The sequence below is a fragment of the Hemiscyllium ocellatum genome, chromosome 26 (genome assembly GCF_020745735.1).
Source record: "Hemiscyllium ocellatum isolate sHemOce1 chromosome 26, sHemOce1.pat.X.cur, whole genome shotgun sequence".
In the NCBI taxonomy this organism is placed as follows: Eukaryota; Metazoa; Chordata; class Chondrichthyes; order Orectolobiformes; family Hemiscylliidae; genus Hemiscyllium; species Hemiscyllium ocellatum.
Window position 1 is genome coordinate 4,455,879 of NC_083426.1, and position 19,731 is coordinate 4,475,609.

Sequence of the window (19,731 nt, forward strand, 5' to 3'; positions counted from 1 at the left end):
ATTGAAAAAAAGTTGCCCCCTCCCCCTCAGCCATGGTGGTTAGGGACAGCTCCAGGGAGACTCCCACTTAAAGCGGCTTGAACCCGAAAGACTGTGTTCGCTGACTGGAATTGGATGGGAAGAGGCAAAAAAAACCCAAAGTTTTCACCGGAGAGATTCGGATCAAGTTTCCTTTCGAAGACGGCTTAACATCAGAACACGAGGATCAGTGTGAGCTGAGATGCATCGGAGACGTAGGGCAGAGCGATGGGAGAGGAGAGTACTGCGCTTTTTCGACAATGGTGGGGGGGGTGGGTAGGACTCCCTCTCAAGTCAGGTTGATTGCACTGGAAGAAGGTGGAACTTTCCCTGAACCTTGTGTCCGTTGACCCCAGCAGGTATGACCTAGAGGAATCCATCGTAGCCATCCCAGCGCTCACCCATTAGCAGGGTCCTTCGGATGTATGCTTCTCTCCCTTGTGGTGCCTTGGATGTCTTTGTTATTTCTGACGTTTCTTTGGGAGCGAAGGAGATTCCCATTCAGACATAAGTAGCTGCTTGGGAACAAACAAGTCAGGTTAACCAGTCCCATCTGTGGAGCCCTCAGTTGAAAGATGGAACACTTTTCAGCTTTTAAAAAATAAAACACTGCCTCCCGTATTCCCAAAGGACTATCGAGTGACCTGGAATATAACAAGAGTGAACAGATAAGTCAATATGGGAAACAGCAGCTCATCACTGAGAAGCTGTCTGATACAATCAACTCCAACCCTCTGACCTGATGAAATCACCCTCATAACCCACTGCTCTGTATCAAATGACCATCTATTCAAAATGGCTATTGGTCACTATCCCATGACCCAGTTGTAAGGGATATCCCCCGAACAAGAACAATAGTCATAGAACTGTAGAATCATACAGTACAGAATCGGCCCTTTGGCCCATCACGTCTATACTGCTAATGCTGCACAATGTCATGTAGAACACCATCGATTGCAGATGTTCCGTGCCAACAGTTATCACAGAGGGTTACAGGGAAGATGGAGGCCATTCAGCCCTTTGTGAGTGCACTGACATTTCAAGTAAACATCAATGCCTACAGCCAATCTCCTGTTTTCTGCCCAGACTCTTACACACCATTTCTATCCAAATAACCACTCACTTCCCGCTGGAATGCCTCTACCACATTTCCAGGCAGTGTATTCTACTCACTGTATGAAAAAGGGGTTTCTCACTGCTCATTTGCAAATCACTTTAAATCGCTGCTGTCTAGTTTTTCATTCTTTTTCAAATGGGAACAGCTTCTCCTTATCTACTCTGTCCCACCCACTAATGATCAATGTCCTACATGATCCTCCCTTTGCTTAATTCCACCTCATTAAGTATCCTTCTATTCCTTACTCCCACTGATGTTTCTCCGAAGTACATTTTTGCTATTTGTCTCAACCATTAACGTGTTACAGAATTCTACATTCTCAGTACTCTCTCTCCTCAATTCCTTGTTGGATTTATTCAGATCAATATTATATATACGGTCCCCTATCTTTGATATGCTAACAAGGAGAAATATTTTCACTATGTCTGTCCATTAAAGATCTCCAATAGCTTTCCCCTTAGCCTTCTTTTTTCAGGAGATAGAAGATTAGATTGTAGCTAAAAAGAGATGACTAAATTTGATAATAGACTAATTACAACTTATCTATTTATTCTGCTTATATCAAATGACAATTCATAGAATCCCCACAGGCCATTCAGCCCATCAAGTCCACACATATGCTCCAAAGAGCATCCCAGCCAGACCCATCCCATATTTCCCATGGCTAACCCATCTAGCCTGCACACTCTGGGCAATTTAGCATGGCCAATTTACCCCAACCTGCACATCTTTGGACTGTGGGAGGAAACCGGAGCACCCAGTAGAAACCCACACAGACACGGGGAGAATGTGTAAACTCCACCCAAGGATGGAATCGAAAGCCAGTCCCTGACAACGTGAGGGAGCAATGCCAACCACTGAGCCATGTGCTGTCCCTGTTAAAGCGTCCTGTTGAATTCACCAGCAGGTTCCCCAAACCCTTCTTGTTTAAGAAGGTGATGGGTTCAAGCCATTCTCAGGCAGCTGAGTATGTAATTCATACTGTAATTTTAAATGCAATGCTGAGGGAGTGCTGCATTGCCCAACGTCTCAAATAAACTGCTTAGTCAAGATTCCATCTGTTGAACGTGAAAAAGTCCCACAGCAACAATGAAAAGAAGCTGCCGGAGATTATCACTGGTGTCCTGATCAAAATGATGTCTTTATCAACACTAAACAGATGTATTGGACATGTATCTTACTGTTGCTAGTGGGAGAGCTACAGCATTTATTTCAACAGGTGACCAAACTTCAAAAAAGCATGAAATATATCAGAAGCACTTTGGGAGGTAATGAGCTAGTGAATGGTGCTATATAAATGCAAGATGGGGTGACGATAGCATTTACCACTAGACTATTAATCGAGAGAGTCAGGAAATGTTTTGGGACTTGGGTTCGAATCTCGTCACAGCAGTTGGTGGAATTTGAATTCCGTGAAAATTCGGAGTTAAGAATCTAAACGAACTTGGATAAATACACAAGGAAGAAAATCCTTCAGGGCCACTGGGAAAGAATGGGTCAGATTAATCAGTTATTCCTTCAAATAGCTAGCCCAAGAATGAGGGCTGAATGGCCTCCTTGGGCACTTTCTTACTGTGTACCAGTGAAAATAGGTGGAAAATGGGTATCTTCACATGAAAATACTGAATTCAGATGGAAATATCAAATTATCTGTGTTCTGATTAAATCCCATTAACAGGCATCCTGCACATATCCGGTGACATCGAAGAACTGGAAGGTTGAAAAGTTTGACCTTTGTGTTGTCCTTCAATCCATCTTTGGCATTCGCTGTGTCCTGGACCAATGTATTTCCCCAAACTAAAGCTATTGTTCAATGCAAAAAATATGTTTTAATTCCTTCTGACAACAAACATAAATTGCATTTACATAGCATCCTTAGAAAAAATGTCTCACGGTTTTTCACAAAAGTAGAAATCAAAGAAAGTTGAATGCATTAGGAGACATGAAGACAGGAGGATGAAAGCTTGGTCAGCAGAAGGTTTTAAAAAGTGTCTTGACAAAGGAGTGAGAGACCGAGAGAGGTGGTGGTGGAGTGGGAGGTGGGGGGGGGGGGGGGAGGAAAAGAGAGAGAGAGAGAGAGAGAGAGAGAGCAAGAGAGAGAAAGGGAAAGAGAGCAAAAGGATAGAGAGAATGGGGCATGAGATAGAGAGGGACAGGAGAAAAAAGGACAGAGGAAGAGACAGAGAGAGCGCACAAGGAAAGGCGGGAAGGCACAGAGGAACAGTGGGAAGGCAGAGAGGAGAGAGAGGGGGGAAGAAGAGAGAGAGGGGGAGGGAGAGCGAGGGGAGGGACAGTGAGAGAGAGAAAGAGAGATTAGGAGGAGAGAGAGGTTAGGGAGGACATTTCAAAGTTTAGGATACAATCATTGAAAGATACAATAGAGAATGTTGGAGCAATTAAAAACTGGGTTAGCCAAAATGTCAAAATTGGAGAAGCATTTCAAGGATTCTCAGAGAGGCGTAGAATTGGATAAGGCAACAGAGGGGTGAGTCTGCAGAGTGATTTGTGAATAAGGATGAGAACTTTAGGATTGAATTGTTGCCAGGACCAGGATCCCCATCAGTGAGTGCTGGGGATAACAGGGGAATGGATTTGCAGTGCAGAGATCTCACAGGGATGGACAGTTGGAGGATATTACAGAGAAGGGGAAGGGGCTGGTTTCGTTCTTGTTTTGAAGGGTCCCACCAATGGGCTCAATGGCAGATACTAACCCTGTTTTTAGACTTGAGGGGTGCTCTCTCACACGTTGCCAGTGACAAACAGTGAATTGGATGCTACAGGAGTGGCTGTCCTAGTTACATATGGCCGCCCATGCCTGTCACCATGACACTGGTCACTGGGCTGGCAACTGGACCTGGACAGAGAGGGTGCAGGTGGGTGGGGTCTGGGGGCAGATGGTGGAGGGGGTGGAGCGGGGCTCAGGTCCTGGGGAGGGGTGGTTGTGGAGCAGTTAGAGCTCCATGGAGGTGGCCATTGCTGAAGAGCCCAAATAGGAAGGGTCTGCCACAATACCCAATCGGAGGGTTTTCCAAGCTGCCTTCCTCCACCTTCTGGAAACACTCTCTCTCTCACTGTCCCCCTCTCTTTCTCTCACTCTCACACACGCACACATACAGACACACACACACACACATACAGACATACACACAGACACACACATGCAGACACGCACACACAACAGACACACTCACACATATACACACACACAGATACACACACACAGACACAGGCACACACACACATACACACATGCAGACACACACAACAGACACACACACATATACACGCACACAGACATCCAGACACACATACACACACACACATAAATACACACCCACATACACATACACAAATACACACACACACACTCTCACACACACACACATACACACACACAGATACACACACACATAAATACACACACATATACACACACAGATGCAAAGACATACATACACAGATTCACACACATACACAGACACACACAGAGCTAGTGGTGGCATGAGCTGTCTCTGGAGTGACCTAATCCGACCTCAGGTTGGAGGACAGTGCCAGATTGGAGGAAAGACAATGGTAGATCACCTCCACTGTCCTTCCCCACATCCCTCAGCTCCAGAAGCCCAGAGACAGGAAGATGTGAAAACCAGGATGAGAACTTTAAAATCATCGCAGGTTGTGGCATCAACATGGATCGATCAGCGCTGAGAGGTGAATGAAGTTTCTTTCTTTTACTCAATCACAGGAGTTTTGTTTTCTGTTGGGCTGCACCCCATCCTCTCCCAACCCCACTGTGGCTCAAGGGCAGCACGGTGACTCAGTGGTTAGCCCTGCTGCCTCATAGCGCCAGGGACCCAGGTTCAATTCCACCCTCAGGGTGACTGTCTGTGTGGAGTTTGCACATTGACCCCCGGGTCCACATGAGTTTCCTCCAGTTTCCTCCTACAATCCAACGATGTGCAGGTCAGGGTGGATTGACCAAGCTAAATTGTCCCATAGTGATTCAGGAAAGTGTCGGTATAGTGCATTAGTCAGGGGTAAGTGTAGAATTAAAGGGTCAGAAAATGGATCTGGGTGGGTTACTTTTCAGAGGGTCAGTCTGGACTTGTTGGGCCAAATGGCCTGTTTCCACACTGTAGGGATTCTATGATTCTGTGATATGTGGGTGTCACCAGCCAGGCTGAGATTTATTGTCTATCCCTCATTGCCCAGAGTTAAGAGTCAGCCACATTGCTGTGGGTCTGGAGTCACATGGAGGCCAGACCAGGTAAGGATGGCAGTTCCTTCCCTAGAGGGCATTAGTGAACAAGATGGGTTTTTCCTGACAATCACCAATGGTTTAATGGTCACCATCAGACCAATTTCAGATATTTATTGAATTCAAATTCCACCGACAGCCATGACAGGATTTGAACTCAGGTCCCCAGAACATTACCAGGTCTCTGGATTAACAGTCTAATGGTAACATTGTAGGTCACCTACAATAATTTTTAAATTACTGTAGCAAGTCCCTATTATGTCCTCTACTTGCTGAAGTCTCTTCTAACATGGGAGGGAATGGGCAAGGAATGTTCTACCAACATTCCAGTGTAAAAGTGGTGACAAAATATTGTGCAACTCTAGTCAAAGTCAGAGTAGGGTCAGAATTGGGGAGGAGCAGTGCTTGGAGGTACAGTCTGTTCTGATTTACCATGAGAGTTCCATTCCAGTGCAATCTCGTGTTATATGAAAATCACATAACAGCAGCATCATTTCAACCATTGGGACCAGAAACACGTTAAAGCCAGTACAGGTAAGGAAAGTTTGCGTTCTACAAACAACAGTCTAAATTCTCCAATTGCATTATCGCCAATTCATGTTGAAGAAACATATTATACCAGAACTGACTGTAGTTGTAAGAACAGAGAGGGGATGGGGGCAGAGGCGTGGGGGCAAGGTGATGGAAGGATTTGACAATAACAAGGTTATAAAATAAACATGATGCTGATGAGATGCTCAGACTAACCTTGGTGGTTTTGACTTTGTTTCCGGTGCTACAGCTCCAACCACTCAGATCTGGGAGAACCTTACACTCCTCACCTTCCAAACACGGTTCCATGTGACACCACCATTTCTGAACCACAATCGAGGCTGTGCTCAAGAGAAAGCAGCACATTGAGACAGGCACTGAGAAAGACCTCTTCCCCACCCGCTACCCCCAACACTGGGCTACACATCCAGAGAAAACTCATTCTGAAAGAACAGGGGTATACACCCCTGTTTCTTGGCCAATATTCACCCTTCAATCAGCACCCCATCAAACACATTCACTGATTGGTTAGCCCGGAGAGCTGGTTTGTACTTGCAGACTGATGCCAGCACAGTGAGTTCAATCCCTGCACTGGCTGAGGTCACCAAGGAGAATTCGCTTTCTCTACCTCACCCCTACATCTAAGGTGCGTTGACCCTCAGGTAAAACTATCACCACTCACCTTTGTGTAATCAGAGAGTGGGACATGGTAACTTTACCTTTTCACATGGTCATTGACAGAGTGGTGTTAGTGGGATGAATCGATGGACAACATAATAGCAGCACTTCCTACTCTGCTACGGTGACTCCATCTCAAACGTGTTCGATTTACCTTTAGGTCAACCTGAGACTGTCAGAGGTGCTAAATAACTGCATGTTATTCTTTATGTGCACCACTCTCAAACAATTGTCCTATAAGGTCACTAAAGAATGGCTTGTTAGATTAGTCATGCACTCCTTAATATCTTTAAGGAATCATTTGAAACATTAATGCCTCAAGGTTTGATAGTTGTGGAAAAGACAGTTGTTAAGAATTTGATGGAATCTAGTCTCTTACAGGTAAAAACAAGGACTGCAGATACTGGAAACCAGAGTCTAGATTAGAGTGGTGCTGAAAAAGCACAGCAGGTCAGGCAGCATCTGAGGAGCAGGAAAATCGACGTTTCGGGCAAAAGCCCTTCTGCTTTTCCAGCACCACTCTAATCTAGACTCTAGTCTCTTAGAGCCTGTCCAGCTGTCATATTTCAGTTTGATGAATACCTTAGCCATAATTTGCTGAGATGTGAGCTAATGATGTCACGGCAGGAGCAGTGGGATCTATGTGGATGTAGCAAGTGATGGGACCAATTGTCAATCTCCTTAATCAGTGAATTTAAGGATGGGGAAAGAAATGGGATAAAGATGGTCCGGACTTTTCCATGAGACCATTTCCCTGGCTCAAGTGGAAGATTGGGGAGGGAAAATAAACACAGAACCCAAACAAAATGGCATAGGACAAAGCAAAAGACTCATTAAAAGCATTGGCAAACTGATCAACAGGGTCAGGAAAACGAATGGGATGTAGGACCAAAGGGATAGAGCTGGGTTGATAATCAAAGTCCCTGGCACAGTCACAAGCAGACTGTAATTTTTAACCCAAACAGTACTTGTGGTCTCAACGCTGATCATCACTTTAATATCAATACAAGCCATTCTAACATGACCTCACACTGTAACCATCTCTTTGACCCCAAACCTAATCTGATTCCAGCTCTAATCTGAATATTCCCTCTATCCCTAACTTTGAACGTGATCTTCTAAGGAAAGGTTGAACAACCTGGGCTTGTTTCCTTTGGAGTTGAAATAACTGGGGGGGTGAATTGATTGGTGTCTAACGTCCCAAACAGTGTTGATGTGGAAAGGATGTTTCCTCTTCTAGGTTAATCCAGAACTAGGGAGCACGCTTTACAATTAAGGATCGCTCTTTCAGGACCAAGATCAGAAGAACCTTTTTTTTTCTGAAGTTTGCAACATTTTATGACTCTCTGCTTCAGAAGGCAGTGGAATAATTGAGTTTTCAGACAGAATCTTGTCAGACAGGACACTCAAGGGCAACAGGGTGGAGGGGGGAATGTGGAGTTTGAAACATAAACAGATCAGCCATGATCTGATACATCGGTGAAGCAAACTCGAGGGACCAAATGGTCTACTTCTGCTCCTATTTCATATGTTTGTAAAATCCCTGACCTCAATCCTAACATGGACCCTAACCTTTTGACTTCTCTACCATTCATGAGTTTAGACTTTCCCAGAATACGGCACTACCTGTGATAGCTCCAGTCGGGATGGTGTGGAGGTGTCGGTGTTGGACTGGGGTGGACAAAGTTAGAAATCACACAACACCAGGTTACAGTCCCACAGATTTATTTGAAAATACTAGCTTTCGGAGCGCTGTTCCTTCATCAGGTAGCTGGTGGGGCAGGATCATACAATCATAGTCCCAGTCGGGAAACAGCAGTGACCACACAAGAGCTTTAACAATCACGAGTGAAGTCATCAGACTGAGAAATCGATGGATTTTACCAGAAGTTTCCTTCTCACCAGGTTTTCTTGGTGACTAACAGACAGTGCTTCTAACAAGGAGATCACATAACATCATCCGTCATGAATACAATGCTGATTCACCTCACACCTGCTGATCACTCAGTCAGTGCTATAATTCTACACCAGCAAACACATTTTATATTCACTCTGTGAGGTGGATTGAGCTAGCTACTGGTCACTGATAGAATTAAAGAATCCCTAATCTTGTGACAAATACTTTCTCTTAGATTAATAACTACAGCAGAGTTACTGTCCTCGGATCAGTATTAATCCAATGGCTTCTTTTCTTGTTCATGTCTGATTTTTAATCGTTACCTTCAGAATTTCCAGGTTGATTTCACAATGTGATGCTTGAGCTAGCATTCACCCCATATCCATTATTGCTAATTACTGAATGCTATTATTTACCAAGGTTAATTAATGATTATTCACGTTTCCAACCAAATGTTAGAGGTCTCAAAGCAGAGTCACAAGCCCTGGCCACAAAACCATCTTCACAGTGGCCCAACCAATCTGAGTGATCCTCTGGCCCTCTGTTTTCCGAGACCCTAATCCTCCACCAATTCAGGCAAGGGGAAATCAAAGAACAGAAGGCCATCAGAAGTAGGAGCTTGTTCAGTCGCTCAAACCTGCTCTGCCATTCAACAGGATCGTGGCTCATCTAACACTCAGAGGAAGTCAGGGACACAGGAACAGGAGGAGACCATTCAGCCCCTCGGGCTCATTCCACCAATCAAATACACACACGGACTCTGCCCCCACAGCTCTCTGTGGCGCGGGCTTCCAAAGACTCACCACCCTCTGGGAGAAGAAATTCCTCCTCATCTCCATCTTAAATTGTTGCCCCTATATTCTGAGATGATGGCCTTAGGTCCTAGACTGTCCCATGAGGAGAAACATCCTCTCAGCATTGACCCTGTCAAGCCACTTTATAAATCTTACATGTTTCAAAGAGATCACATCTCATTCTTGTAAATTTGCTCTTTGAAAAGACAGAGGGAACAATGCTTGACTCCATACTTGGTGCAGTCAGTATCTATTATAAACAGCAGACCATGCTGCTCATTGCTCTAGAGTGATTGTGTAGCTTGTTATGTGGGATTCTGGCTAGGCCAGCATTTGTTTCCAACCTGTAATTATCCAGAGGACAGTTAAAAGGCAACCATGTTGACAGGGGTCTGGAGTCACATATAGTCCAGACCAGGTAAAGACAGCAGACTACCCTCCTTAGTGACCCAGACAGCTATCAAACGAGAATCAGTAGTGGTCACATTAAGCTAACTTCTTAATTCGAGACTGACTTTTTAAAATTTGAACAAGATTTTGCCACTGCTAGGGTGGGCTTTGTACCCAGTGACCCCAACATTGACCTGGGGCTCGGGATTGCTAATTCAGTGATACTACCATCACACTATCACCTCGCCTTTAAGGCAGTTGCCTAGAAGCTGGTTAAGTCTCTTTGATTCACTCTTGGACATTTGATCCAATGGGAGGTTATTGTACGCCCTTCTTTGGGCAGTTATTTGTGTTGGGACTGCTGTTACTTACAGCCCTGGGCTGGGTAAGGGTAACAGGTTTTTTACTAAAGGACTTTCTTTGTGAGCCAGTTGGGTCTTTAACCACAATCCAACAGTTTCATGGAGACATTTACTGCCATCACATTTCGGAACCGAGTCTCTCGAGCTGCTGGAGTGAGAGATGAAATCATAGCCTCTGGATAAATAGCCCATTCCCATGACTTGATGAAGGGCTCCTGCCCGAAACGTCAATTTTCCTGCTCCTCGGATGCTGCCTGACTTGCTGTGCTTTTCCAGCACCACTCTAATTTTGGATTAGATTAGATTAGACTCTCTACAGTTTGGAAACAGGCCCTTCGGCCCAACAAGTCCACACCGACCCTCCGAAGAGTAACCCACGCAGACCCATTTCCCTCTGACTGATGCACCTAACACTATACACAATCTTGACTCTAATCTCCAGCATCTGCAGGCCTCAGTTTCGCCCATTCCCATGACCAATCTTATTCCTCTCAGTGTGACTCCCTGCCCACTCCTCCTCTGTGGGAGCTGCCCAGTGATGCATTAGTAACTCACTCAGATTCTGATGTCCTGCAATCTGTAATAGACAGGCAAAAATATATAAGGTTCATCTTCATCCTGTACATTTGGTTTTGCAAACAGCCTCTTAACGCCGAACCACAAATAGATAAAATACTAATTGCAACAAGAGAGTATCTAACACCTAACCTTGACATTCAATAATATTATCATCACTGAATATCCCACCATAACATCCTAAAACTGAACTGGAACTAATCATATTAATATAGTGACTGCAAGAGCAGGTCAGAGACTAGGAATCCTGCAGTGAGTAACTCAATTCCTGACTCCCCAAAGCCTCTCAGAGGGAAAAGTCACTCCTTCATCATCACTGGGTTGAAATCCTGGAATTCCCTCCGGAAGGGCATTGTGGGTCTACCCACAGCTCACCATCAGGGATGTCATCCATTTGGCAGGAAATGTTAAAAAAAAATTGCAAGTGGTTTTAAAACTGCTGAAAAGGTTTTTTGGATGCACTTAAACATTGTCAAAATGAGACATGACAGTGAAGGTTTTCATTGTGTGCTTGACCGGACTGAGGAGAAAGGAAGCCAAGTCGGTTTTCTTGCGTTTGGGTCCTGATAGAGGTTTATAAAATAAGGAGAAGTGCAGATAGAGTTAATGGTGGGTGTCTTCTTCCCATGATGGGGGATTTCGAGACTAGGGGGCACCATTTTAAGGTGAGAGGAGAGAGATTTAAAAAAGACATGAGGGGGCAAATCTTTTTTACACAGAGAGTGGTTTGTGTGTGGAATGAACTTCCTGAGGAAGCGGTTGATGTGTGTACAGGTACAATATATAAAAGACATTTGGGTAGGTACGCGCCTGGGCAAGGTTTGGAGGGATATGGGCCAGGAGCAGGCAGGTGGGACTGGTTTCATTTGGGATTATGTTCAGTATAGACTGGTTGGATTGAAGGGTCTGTTTCAATGCTGCGTGTCTCTATGACTCAATGAGAAAATTCAAGTCCATGTCCCTTTTCGACAATGTTTTAATGTTGCTAGTATAAATTAGGACAAGTCTTTGCCAATGGCAGCAAGGTTGGTGATCAGATAAGGAAAAGACAAAGTGGCCCTGACTTAGCAGACCATGGGGCTGCTCTCTCATTAGAGAGAGACAATTGGTGGTGATTTAACCTGGGGTCCACCATACCTCAGGGAGAGAGGAGAGGTTGAGAAGGAGCATCCTTGATGGGAACCTCAGCTGACTTGATCGGGGATGGGGGGTGGAATGTGGAAAGGATGGTTCCTCTTGTTAGAGAATGTGGACCCAGGGGTCAGAGTTTAAAAATAAGGGGTCACTCATTTCAGTCAGAGATGAGGAAACATTTCTTCTGTCTCTGATGGCTGTGAGTATTTGGAATTCCCTTCCTCAGTGGATGCAAACCCTTTGAATATTTTTCAGGCAGAGATCGGTAGATTCCTGAAAAACTATTAGGGTAAGGCAGGAAGGTCGAGCAAAATCACATCAGCCACAATCTCATTGAACGGTGAAACAGGCCTGAAGGGCCAAGTGGCCTATTCTTGATTGTATGTGGAGCATTAAGGCCAGTCCAGAGTGGTTGGGCCGAATGGCCTGTTTCCCTGTAATTCTGCATTGGTGTTTGTTTGGCCACAGCATCAGAAGCCTCACTTAATTTAAAATTCATTTAACTTGGGGGTAAGTTCCTACCGTCAACGCAGGATGGAGCTGCTCGTGTTGTCCCAGCCACTTGCCCGGGGAAACAGGAGCACTTGACTGTCTGTGAGCGTTCCTCAATCTTGTTCTTGTTACAGCAGCGATGAGCAGCGATCACTTCACATGTGCCTGCTTTAACATGGACCACTGCAAAATGGAAACGACAGGCAAAAGGTAAGGAGCAAATCCCTCCAACACCCCCTCTGTATCCAGACTGTGCGCAGTGTACACCCCACAATGCTCACAGCTTCAGGCGGGAAGGCTATGGCTCAGTGGTATTATCACAGGGTGATTAATCCTGGGAGAAAGCGACGACTGCAGATACTGGAGATCAGAGTCAAGAAAATGGTGCTGGAAAAGCACAGCAGGTCAGGCAGCTTCCAGAAAGCAGGAGAGTTGACGTTTTAGGCATAAGCCCTTCATCAGGAATGTGAGGGGGCATTGGGGTCGGGATGTGTTGGTGGGACTGAGAGATAAATAGAGGGGAGTGGGGCTGAGTGGAAGGTAGCTGGGAAGGCAATAGGTAGAAGCAGGTGGGGGTGATAGTGATAGGTCAGAGGGAAGGGTTGAGCGGATGGGCGGGAAAGAAGATGGACAGGTAGAACAGTTCAAGGGGGCGGTGCCAAGTTGGAAGGGATGAGGTGGGGGAGGGGAGATGAGGAAACTGGAGAAATCAACGTTGATCTCGTGTGGTTGGAGAGACCAAAGGTGGAAGATGAGGTGTTCCTCCTCCAGGCGTCAGGTGGCCAGGATTTGGCGGTAGAGAAGGCCCAAGGCTTGCATATCCTTGGTGGAGTGGGAGGAGGAGTTGAAGCATTCGGCTACAGGGCTGTGGGGTTGTTTAGTGCGTGTGTCCCAGAGATGTTCTCTGAAATATGGACCGAGATCTGGATCCCACTACAGCAGATGGTGGAGTTTGCGTATCTGGAATTAAGAGTCTAATAATGACCAAGAATCCATTACTGATTGTTGGAAAATCCCATCTGGGTCACTAATGTCCTTCAGGGAAGGAAACTGCCATCCTTACCTGGTCTGGCCTACATGTGACTCCAGACCCACAGCAATGGGGTTGACTCTTAACTGCCTTCTGGGCAATTACGGATGGGCAATAAATGCAGGTCTAGCCAGCAACACCCTCATCACATGAATGAATTTAAAAAGTGTCCATTTGTGGCTCATTGGCTAGATCCCTTACTTCAGAATCTGGGATCTGAGTACTCGATCATAGCCAGCTTCCCAGTGCAGGACTGAAGAGGTGCCTCTCCACTGGATGGGACCTCACTGCTATCTCAAGTGGATATAAAATATCCCATGGTCACTGTGAGAGGAGAAATCCTCCCTGATGTCTGCGCCATATTTACCCTTCTACCCAACCAACATCCCCAACTCCGATGATTGGAACATGAGCATGGCTAATTGTGGGATCTTTCTGTGCAGGAAGAACTGCCACAATACAGTAGCGACTACGCTGCAAATGCTTGTAAATATCCTGTGGTTGTTAAAGACACTATATAAATTCAAAACTTCCTTCACTTTCTTTGGAGGGTGTGGAGGCTGAGTATCAGTGACTGAGCTCCTCAGATATCCACAGGACACTGCTCCCAGGAGTTTGGACAAGCAAGAAATTATCTTATTGAACTGTACAAGGCTCTTTGAGGATTCACCAGGAGCAACGTGGAAAGTTTGCTTCACCTTGTTGGAAAAAGGGCATTATCTCAGAATAAAGGGTAGTGCGTCTAAGACTGAGCTAAGGAGAAGTTTCTTCTAGAATCACAGAGTTTCGAAAAGGCCCTTGGGCCCATCAAATCCATACTACCAAAGCTGCAGCAAATCTACACAAGTCTCATCTTCCAGGACTCTCTCAGAAGGTAGTCAATCTGCAAGGTCCTTTACTATAGAAGGCTGTCGGAGCTGGGTCATTAAGTGTATTCAAAGCTGACACAGACAGATCTCTCATCAGTAAGGAAAGCAAGGGGTATGGGGGAAAGGCAGGAAAGTGGAGTTTAGGATTGTCAGATCAGTCATGATCTCATTGGATGGCAGTGTCTGTTAGATGGACTGAATGGCTTGCTGCTGTTCCTACATCGTATGGTCTTGTAGCTTCTACAATCTGGCTGCAATATTCAGTTTTGACTCATTTACTTCTTACACTTTCAGACTCCCTTCCCTCCATTCCCCCATTGATAGACATTCAACTTCCTTCCTGTAAATAAATACAGCAACAACGTGTACATAGCAGTTTCCCACAAACACCAATATACTAACAATCAGATAATTCTGCATATTCTGAACAGCATAAAGAAATCTAGTTTGGATAGATTGGGTACTGCAGGGGTTCATTATTCTGTTCTTTGTGTTTCATTGTGTAATTTTGTGGATAAAGTTTTGTCTGTTTTAAAATTTAGTAGTCAACCTAGCTACCTCACTCCGGGTAATTCTCACTGTACACTTACCAAAACAAATTGCAAAGTTACGGTCTGAGCTGCCTGCTCAAGAATGTTTTGAGTGGTCTGGCCCAGTCCAGACAGATGGGGGGGCTCTTTGCAGGATTTTAAACAGCAAGTGGCAGGTGATAGGGTCTTTATTTCAGGAGTTGGTTTGGTTGGGTAGACAAAGCTTGGGATAGGAATGGCTCTTTCAGTCGCCCAAAGCTTTCTGGCTGTGGATGCGGTGACTTTGGAAGGTTTGCAAAAGGTGAATAAGACCAAGCTGCAGGAATTAGCAGAGAAACTGGAATTGCAGCTGCCTGTTTCAGTGAGGAGAGGAGAGATAATTACTACAGGAGCTCAGCACTTAAACTTGCGGGAGAAACCATCAGAATCTATAGAGATGGCAAGGATTCAATTACGAATGATGCAGCTTGAGTTAGAGACAAGAGATAAGGAAAGGGGCAGCAGGAATGGGACCGTTTGAGTTACAATGAAAAGCAGAAGAGAGGGAAAAAGAGAGAGCTTTTGAACTTCAAAAACTGACACTTAAAATGGATAGTCAGCTTAAAAGGCTGGAGATAAAGGCTGAGGGTGGGCTTATTGAGGAAGAGAGTGAGGATGAGCAATCAACCCCACCGCTCAGTGGCCCAACATTTCAACTCCCCCTCCCACTCTGCCGAGGACACTCTCCCTCACCACCTGACCCCTGGAGGAAGAACGCCTCATCGTTCACCTCGAAACACTTCAACCCCAGGGCATCAATATGGATTTCACCAGTTTCCTCATTTCCCCTCCCCCTACCTCACCCAGCTCCAACCTTCCAGCTCAGCACTGTCCCCATGACTTGTCCTACCTGCCTATCTTCCTTTCTACCTATCCACTCCACCCTCCTCTCTGACCTTCATCCCCACCCCCATCCACCTATTGTACTCTATGCTACTTTATCCCCACCCCCACCCCACTCTCAGTTATCTCTCCACCCTTCAGGCACTCTGCCTCTATTCCTGATGAAGGGCTTTTGCCCGAAACGTCGATTTTCCTGCTCCCCCGATGCTGCCTGACCTGCTGTGCTTTTCCAGCACCACTCTAACCAAGCCCCTGGTAGTCAGGAGCCCAGTGCTAAACTGTTTAAGTATGTTCAAGCATTGCCTAAATTTAATGAGAAGGATGTGGAAGTCTTTATCATCTCATTTGAAAAGGTAGCTAAACAAATGAAGTGGCCAGTGGCAATGTGGGTTTTGTTGATCGAAATGAAGTTGTAAGGAGGGCTAGTGAGGTATTTGGATCCTGATCAAAGGAAATATCTGGGGATTATGAGGAGGTGTAAAAAACCTTTGTAAGTGCATTTGAGCTTGTACCAGAAGCCTATAGACAACATTTCAGGAAACTAAGGAGGGAACCTGGTCAAACCTACATTGAGTTTGAAAGGATCAAACAGAGTAATTTTGATAGATGGATAAGAGCTTTATAAATTGAGCAAACCTATGATGTCCTTAGAGAGGTAATTATTTTGGAGGAATTTGAAAGTTTACTGCCTGAAATAGTGCAAACTCATGTGGAAGAGCAGAGAGTTAAAACAGCAAGGGTAGCAGCTGAAGGAGCTGATGGTTATAAGCTGGTCCATAAAACAGGGTTTGGCTTCCAGCATCAATTTCAGTCCATGAGGGATAGAAACTGGGGCAAAGAGAAATCCTCACGTGGAAAGGGGAAGGTAGATCTCAGTGAAGATCATAAAGATAACTTACCACAGAGTCAAAAAGAGGGGGACAAAGAAGTTCAAAAGCTTCAGTATTTTCATTGTAATAAAGTGGGGCACACAAAATCACAGTGTTGGTGGGCTAGGAGAAAGCCAGAGATAGGATAACCAGACAAGCCTGGGAATTTTGTTGGACTAGTAACAAAAGGCACAAGGAAGTTAGACAACTGCCTCAGAGTGTACAAGATGGTCAGAGGTTGATTTAAGGAGGAAGTGCCAGATCTGCTTAAAAATATACATGCAAGGGTAAAGTTTATTCACATTGGCCCGGAACAGTAGGTAAGGAGGTTACAGTATTAAGAGACTCAGGATCCTCTCAGTCTGTGATGATGAACGATAAGGAGATATGTACTTCTGAGGGACTATTGCCAGAAAAGGTGCTGTAACAGGGATTCATGGTGAGACAAGAAATGTTCAATTATATAATGTAAGGCTAGAGAAGAGTGGAGAATTGTGGTAGGAGTACTGGACAAACTCTCAGCTCCAGGAATATAATTTGACCTTGCAAATGATATAGCTGATTCACCAGTAGGCATGCTGCCTTCTCTAGTTAAAAAGCCAGTGGAGACGCAGACAACTGAAAACAGGAAGGATGTTCATCCAGGAATGTTCCCAGATTGTGTGATTACAGATCACAGAAGCACAAGTTGAAGCAGGAGCAATCAAAAAGCACAAATAAAGAAGCTGACATAGCGTTATCCGAGACCTTTTTTGATCAGATAAGTGGGAAAGGGCAAGAGCATATAGATAAACATGCAAGTATCTTTAGCTCTGTTAAGCTGATTGAGTTACAGCAGAAAGATGACAACTTAAAACAGTTACAGCAAAAGGCACATACAGAGGAGAGTGAATGCATCCCTGCATGTTATTACTTAACAAAAGATGTCTTAATGAGGAAATGGAGATCATCACACATTCAAGCTGATGAAAAATGGGCAGAGATTCATCAAATTGTTTTGCCACCAGGGTATAGAAAGGAGGTGCTGCAAGTGGTGCATGAACTACCACTTGGAGATCATTAGGGATGAGGAAAACACAGCCTAAAATACAAAGACATTTTTACTGGCCTGGACTACTGTACCCTGAAGGTGGCTGCACAGGTGGATAGAGTGGTCAAGAAGGCATATGATTTGCTTGCCTTCATTGGACAGGGTTTTGAGGATATGAACTGGAAGGTCATGTTAAAATTGTACAAGACTTTGGTTCGGCTGCGTTTAGAATACTGTGTACAGTTCTGGGCGCCACATTACCAAAAGGATGTGGACACTTTGGAGAGAGTGCAGAGAAGGTTTACGGGGATGTTGCCTGGTATGGAAGGTGCTAGCTATGAAGTGAGGTTGAGTAGTTAGGTTTGTTTTCATTAGAAAAAAGGAGATTGGGGGGAACCTGATTGAGGTCTACAAAATCATAAAGGGTATAGACAGGGTGGACAGAGATAAGCTTTTTCTCAGGGTGAAGGATTCAATAACGAGAGGTCATGCTTTCATGGTGAGAGGTGAAAAGTTTAAGGGGGATACATGTGGCAAGTACTTCACACAGAGTGTGGTAGGTCCCTGGAACACATTGCCAGCAGAGGTAATAGAGGCAGGTACAGTAGATTCATTTAAGGTGCGTCTGGACAGATGCATGAGTAGGTCGGGAGTAGAGGGATACAGATCCTTAGGAATTGGGCGACGGGTTTAGACGGTAGATTTGGATTGACTCAGGTTTGGAGGGCCGAAGGGCCTGTTGCTGGGCTGTAAATTTTCTTTGTTCTTTGTTTTCTCCCCCATTCAATAAACTCATGGCTGATCTGATTTCATCCTCAACTCTACATTCCTGCATATCGCCGATAATCATTCACCAGCCGTGGTCATCCAGAATCTAGCTTTTATTTCATAATTCACCCGTGGGATATGGGTGTTGCTGGCTGGTCAGCAGTTATTGTCTATTCCTCATTGTCTTTAAACTGAGTGGCTCACTGGGTCATTGCAGAGGGCAGTTGTGGGTAAGTAATTTTGCTATGGGCCTGGAGTCACATATATACCAGACCAGGTAACGATGGCAGATTCTTTCCCCAAAACCCGTGAGTGAGCCAGATGGATTTTTCTGACAGTCGTTTCATGGTATCACTAGGTCCTTAATTCCAGACTTTTTTTTATTGGATTCAAAATCCACCATCTGACATGGTGGGATTCGAACCTGTCCCCCCAGAAAGTTAGTTGAGTTAATGGAATAATATTCTAGTGATAGTAGCACGACACCATCACCTCTTCCTCTGCTTCAAAAATATTGAAAGATTCTGCAACCACTGCTTTTTGATGAAGGGAATTCCAAACCCTCACAACCCCCTGAGAGAAAATAATATTTCCTCCTCCATCTTAAATGGGAGCCTTTTTTAACCGGGTCGGGAAGGTGATGGCTGTCTAATGGTTTGGCAGGTGGTGGAATTTGAATTCAATAGAAACTTGCAACGGAAAGTCTGATGATGACCATGAATCCATTGCTGAATGTAAGAAAAACCCATCTGGGTCACTAATATCCTTTAGGGAAAGAATCTGCCATCCTTACCTCGTTTTGAATACATGTAACTCCAGGCCCACATCAATGTGGTTGACTCTTAACTGCCCTCAGGGCAATTAGGGATGGGGAATAAATGCTGGGCCTAGCCAGGGTCACCCACATCCGATGAGTGAATAAAATAAAACCATTACCTGTAGTTCTAGATTCACCCACAGGAGGAAACCAGCTCTCCACATCCACCTGGTCAAATCCCCTCAAGATCTTACATTTTTCAATTAAGTCACCTCTGGCTCTTCTAAACTCCAGGGGAAATGGGCTTAGCCTGTCTAAAGTTTCCTCAAAAGGCAATCCACTCCTTCCATGTATTAGCCTAGCAAAGGTTCTCTGATGTTTCCACTGAATTAACATATCCTGTAAGTACGGTGACCAGAAACCGTCTCACTAATGTCCAGTATAACTGAAATATACCCTCCCTACACTTGCATTCAATTCCTCCCACAATTATATGTAATATTCCATTTGTTTTCTGAATTGCTTGCTGTACCTGCATACTAACCTTTGAATGACTATTTGTTTCCGGATCAGTTGTTCTCAAACGTAGAATCCCTACACTGTGCAAACAGGCCATTTGGCCCAACAAGTCCAGACTGACCCTCTGGAAAGTATCCCGTCTGAACACATTCCCCTATCCTATTACCTTACAGTTCCCTCACTGATGCACAGCGCCTCATCTACACATCTCTGGACGCTATCAGACAATTTAG

At 44.9% G+C, this 19,731-nt stretch overlaps 1 protein-coding gene across 1 annotated transcript in view; it reads right to left on the reverse strand.

Moving 5' to 3' along the window:
- Nucleotides 1-581: 581 nt before the first annotated feature.
- The window catches only part of tafa3b (TAFA chemokine like family member 3b), a 72,807-nt gene continuing 53,657 nt past the window's right edge, over nucleotides 582-19,731 (reverse strand). Inside the window, exons 3-5 of the mRNA XM_060845122.1 lie at nucleotides 12,275-12,427; nucleotides 6,138-6,262; nucleotides 582-662 (exon numbers count right to left, since the gene is read on the reverse strand). Of these exons, the coding sequence (XP_060701105.1) occupies nucleotides 651-662; nucleotides 6,138-6,262; nucleotides 12,275-12,427 (290 nt within the window). The 3' untranslated portion in view covers nucleotides 582-650. The remainder of the gene's footprint in view (nucleotides 663-6,137; nucleotides 6,263-12,274; nucleotides 12,428-19,731) is intronic.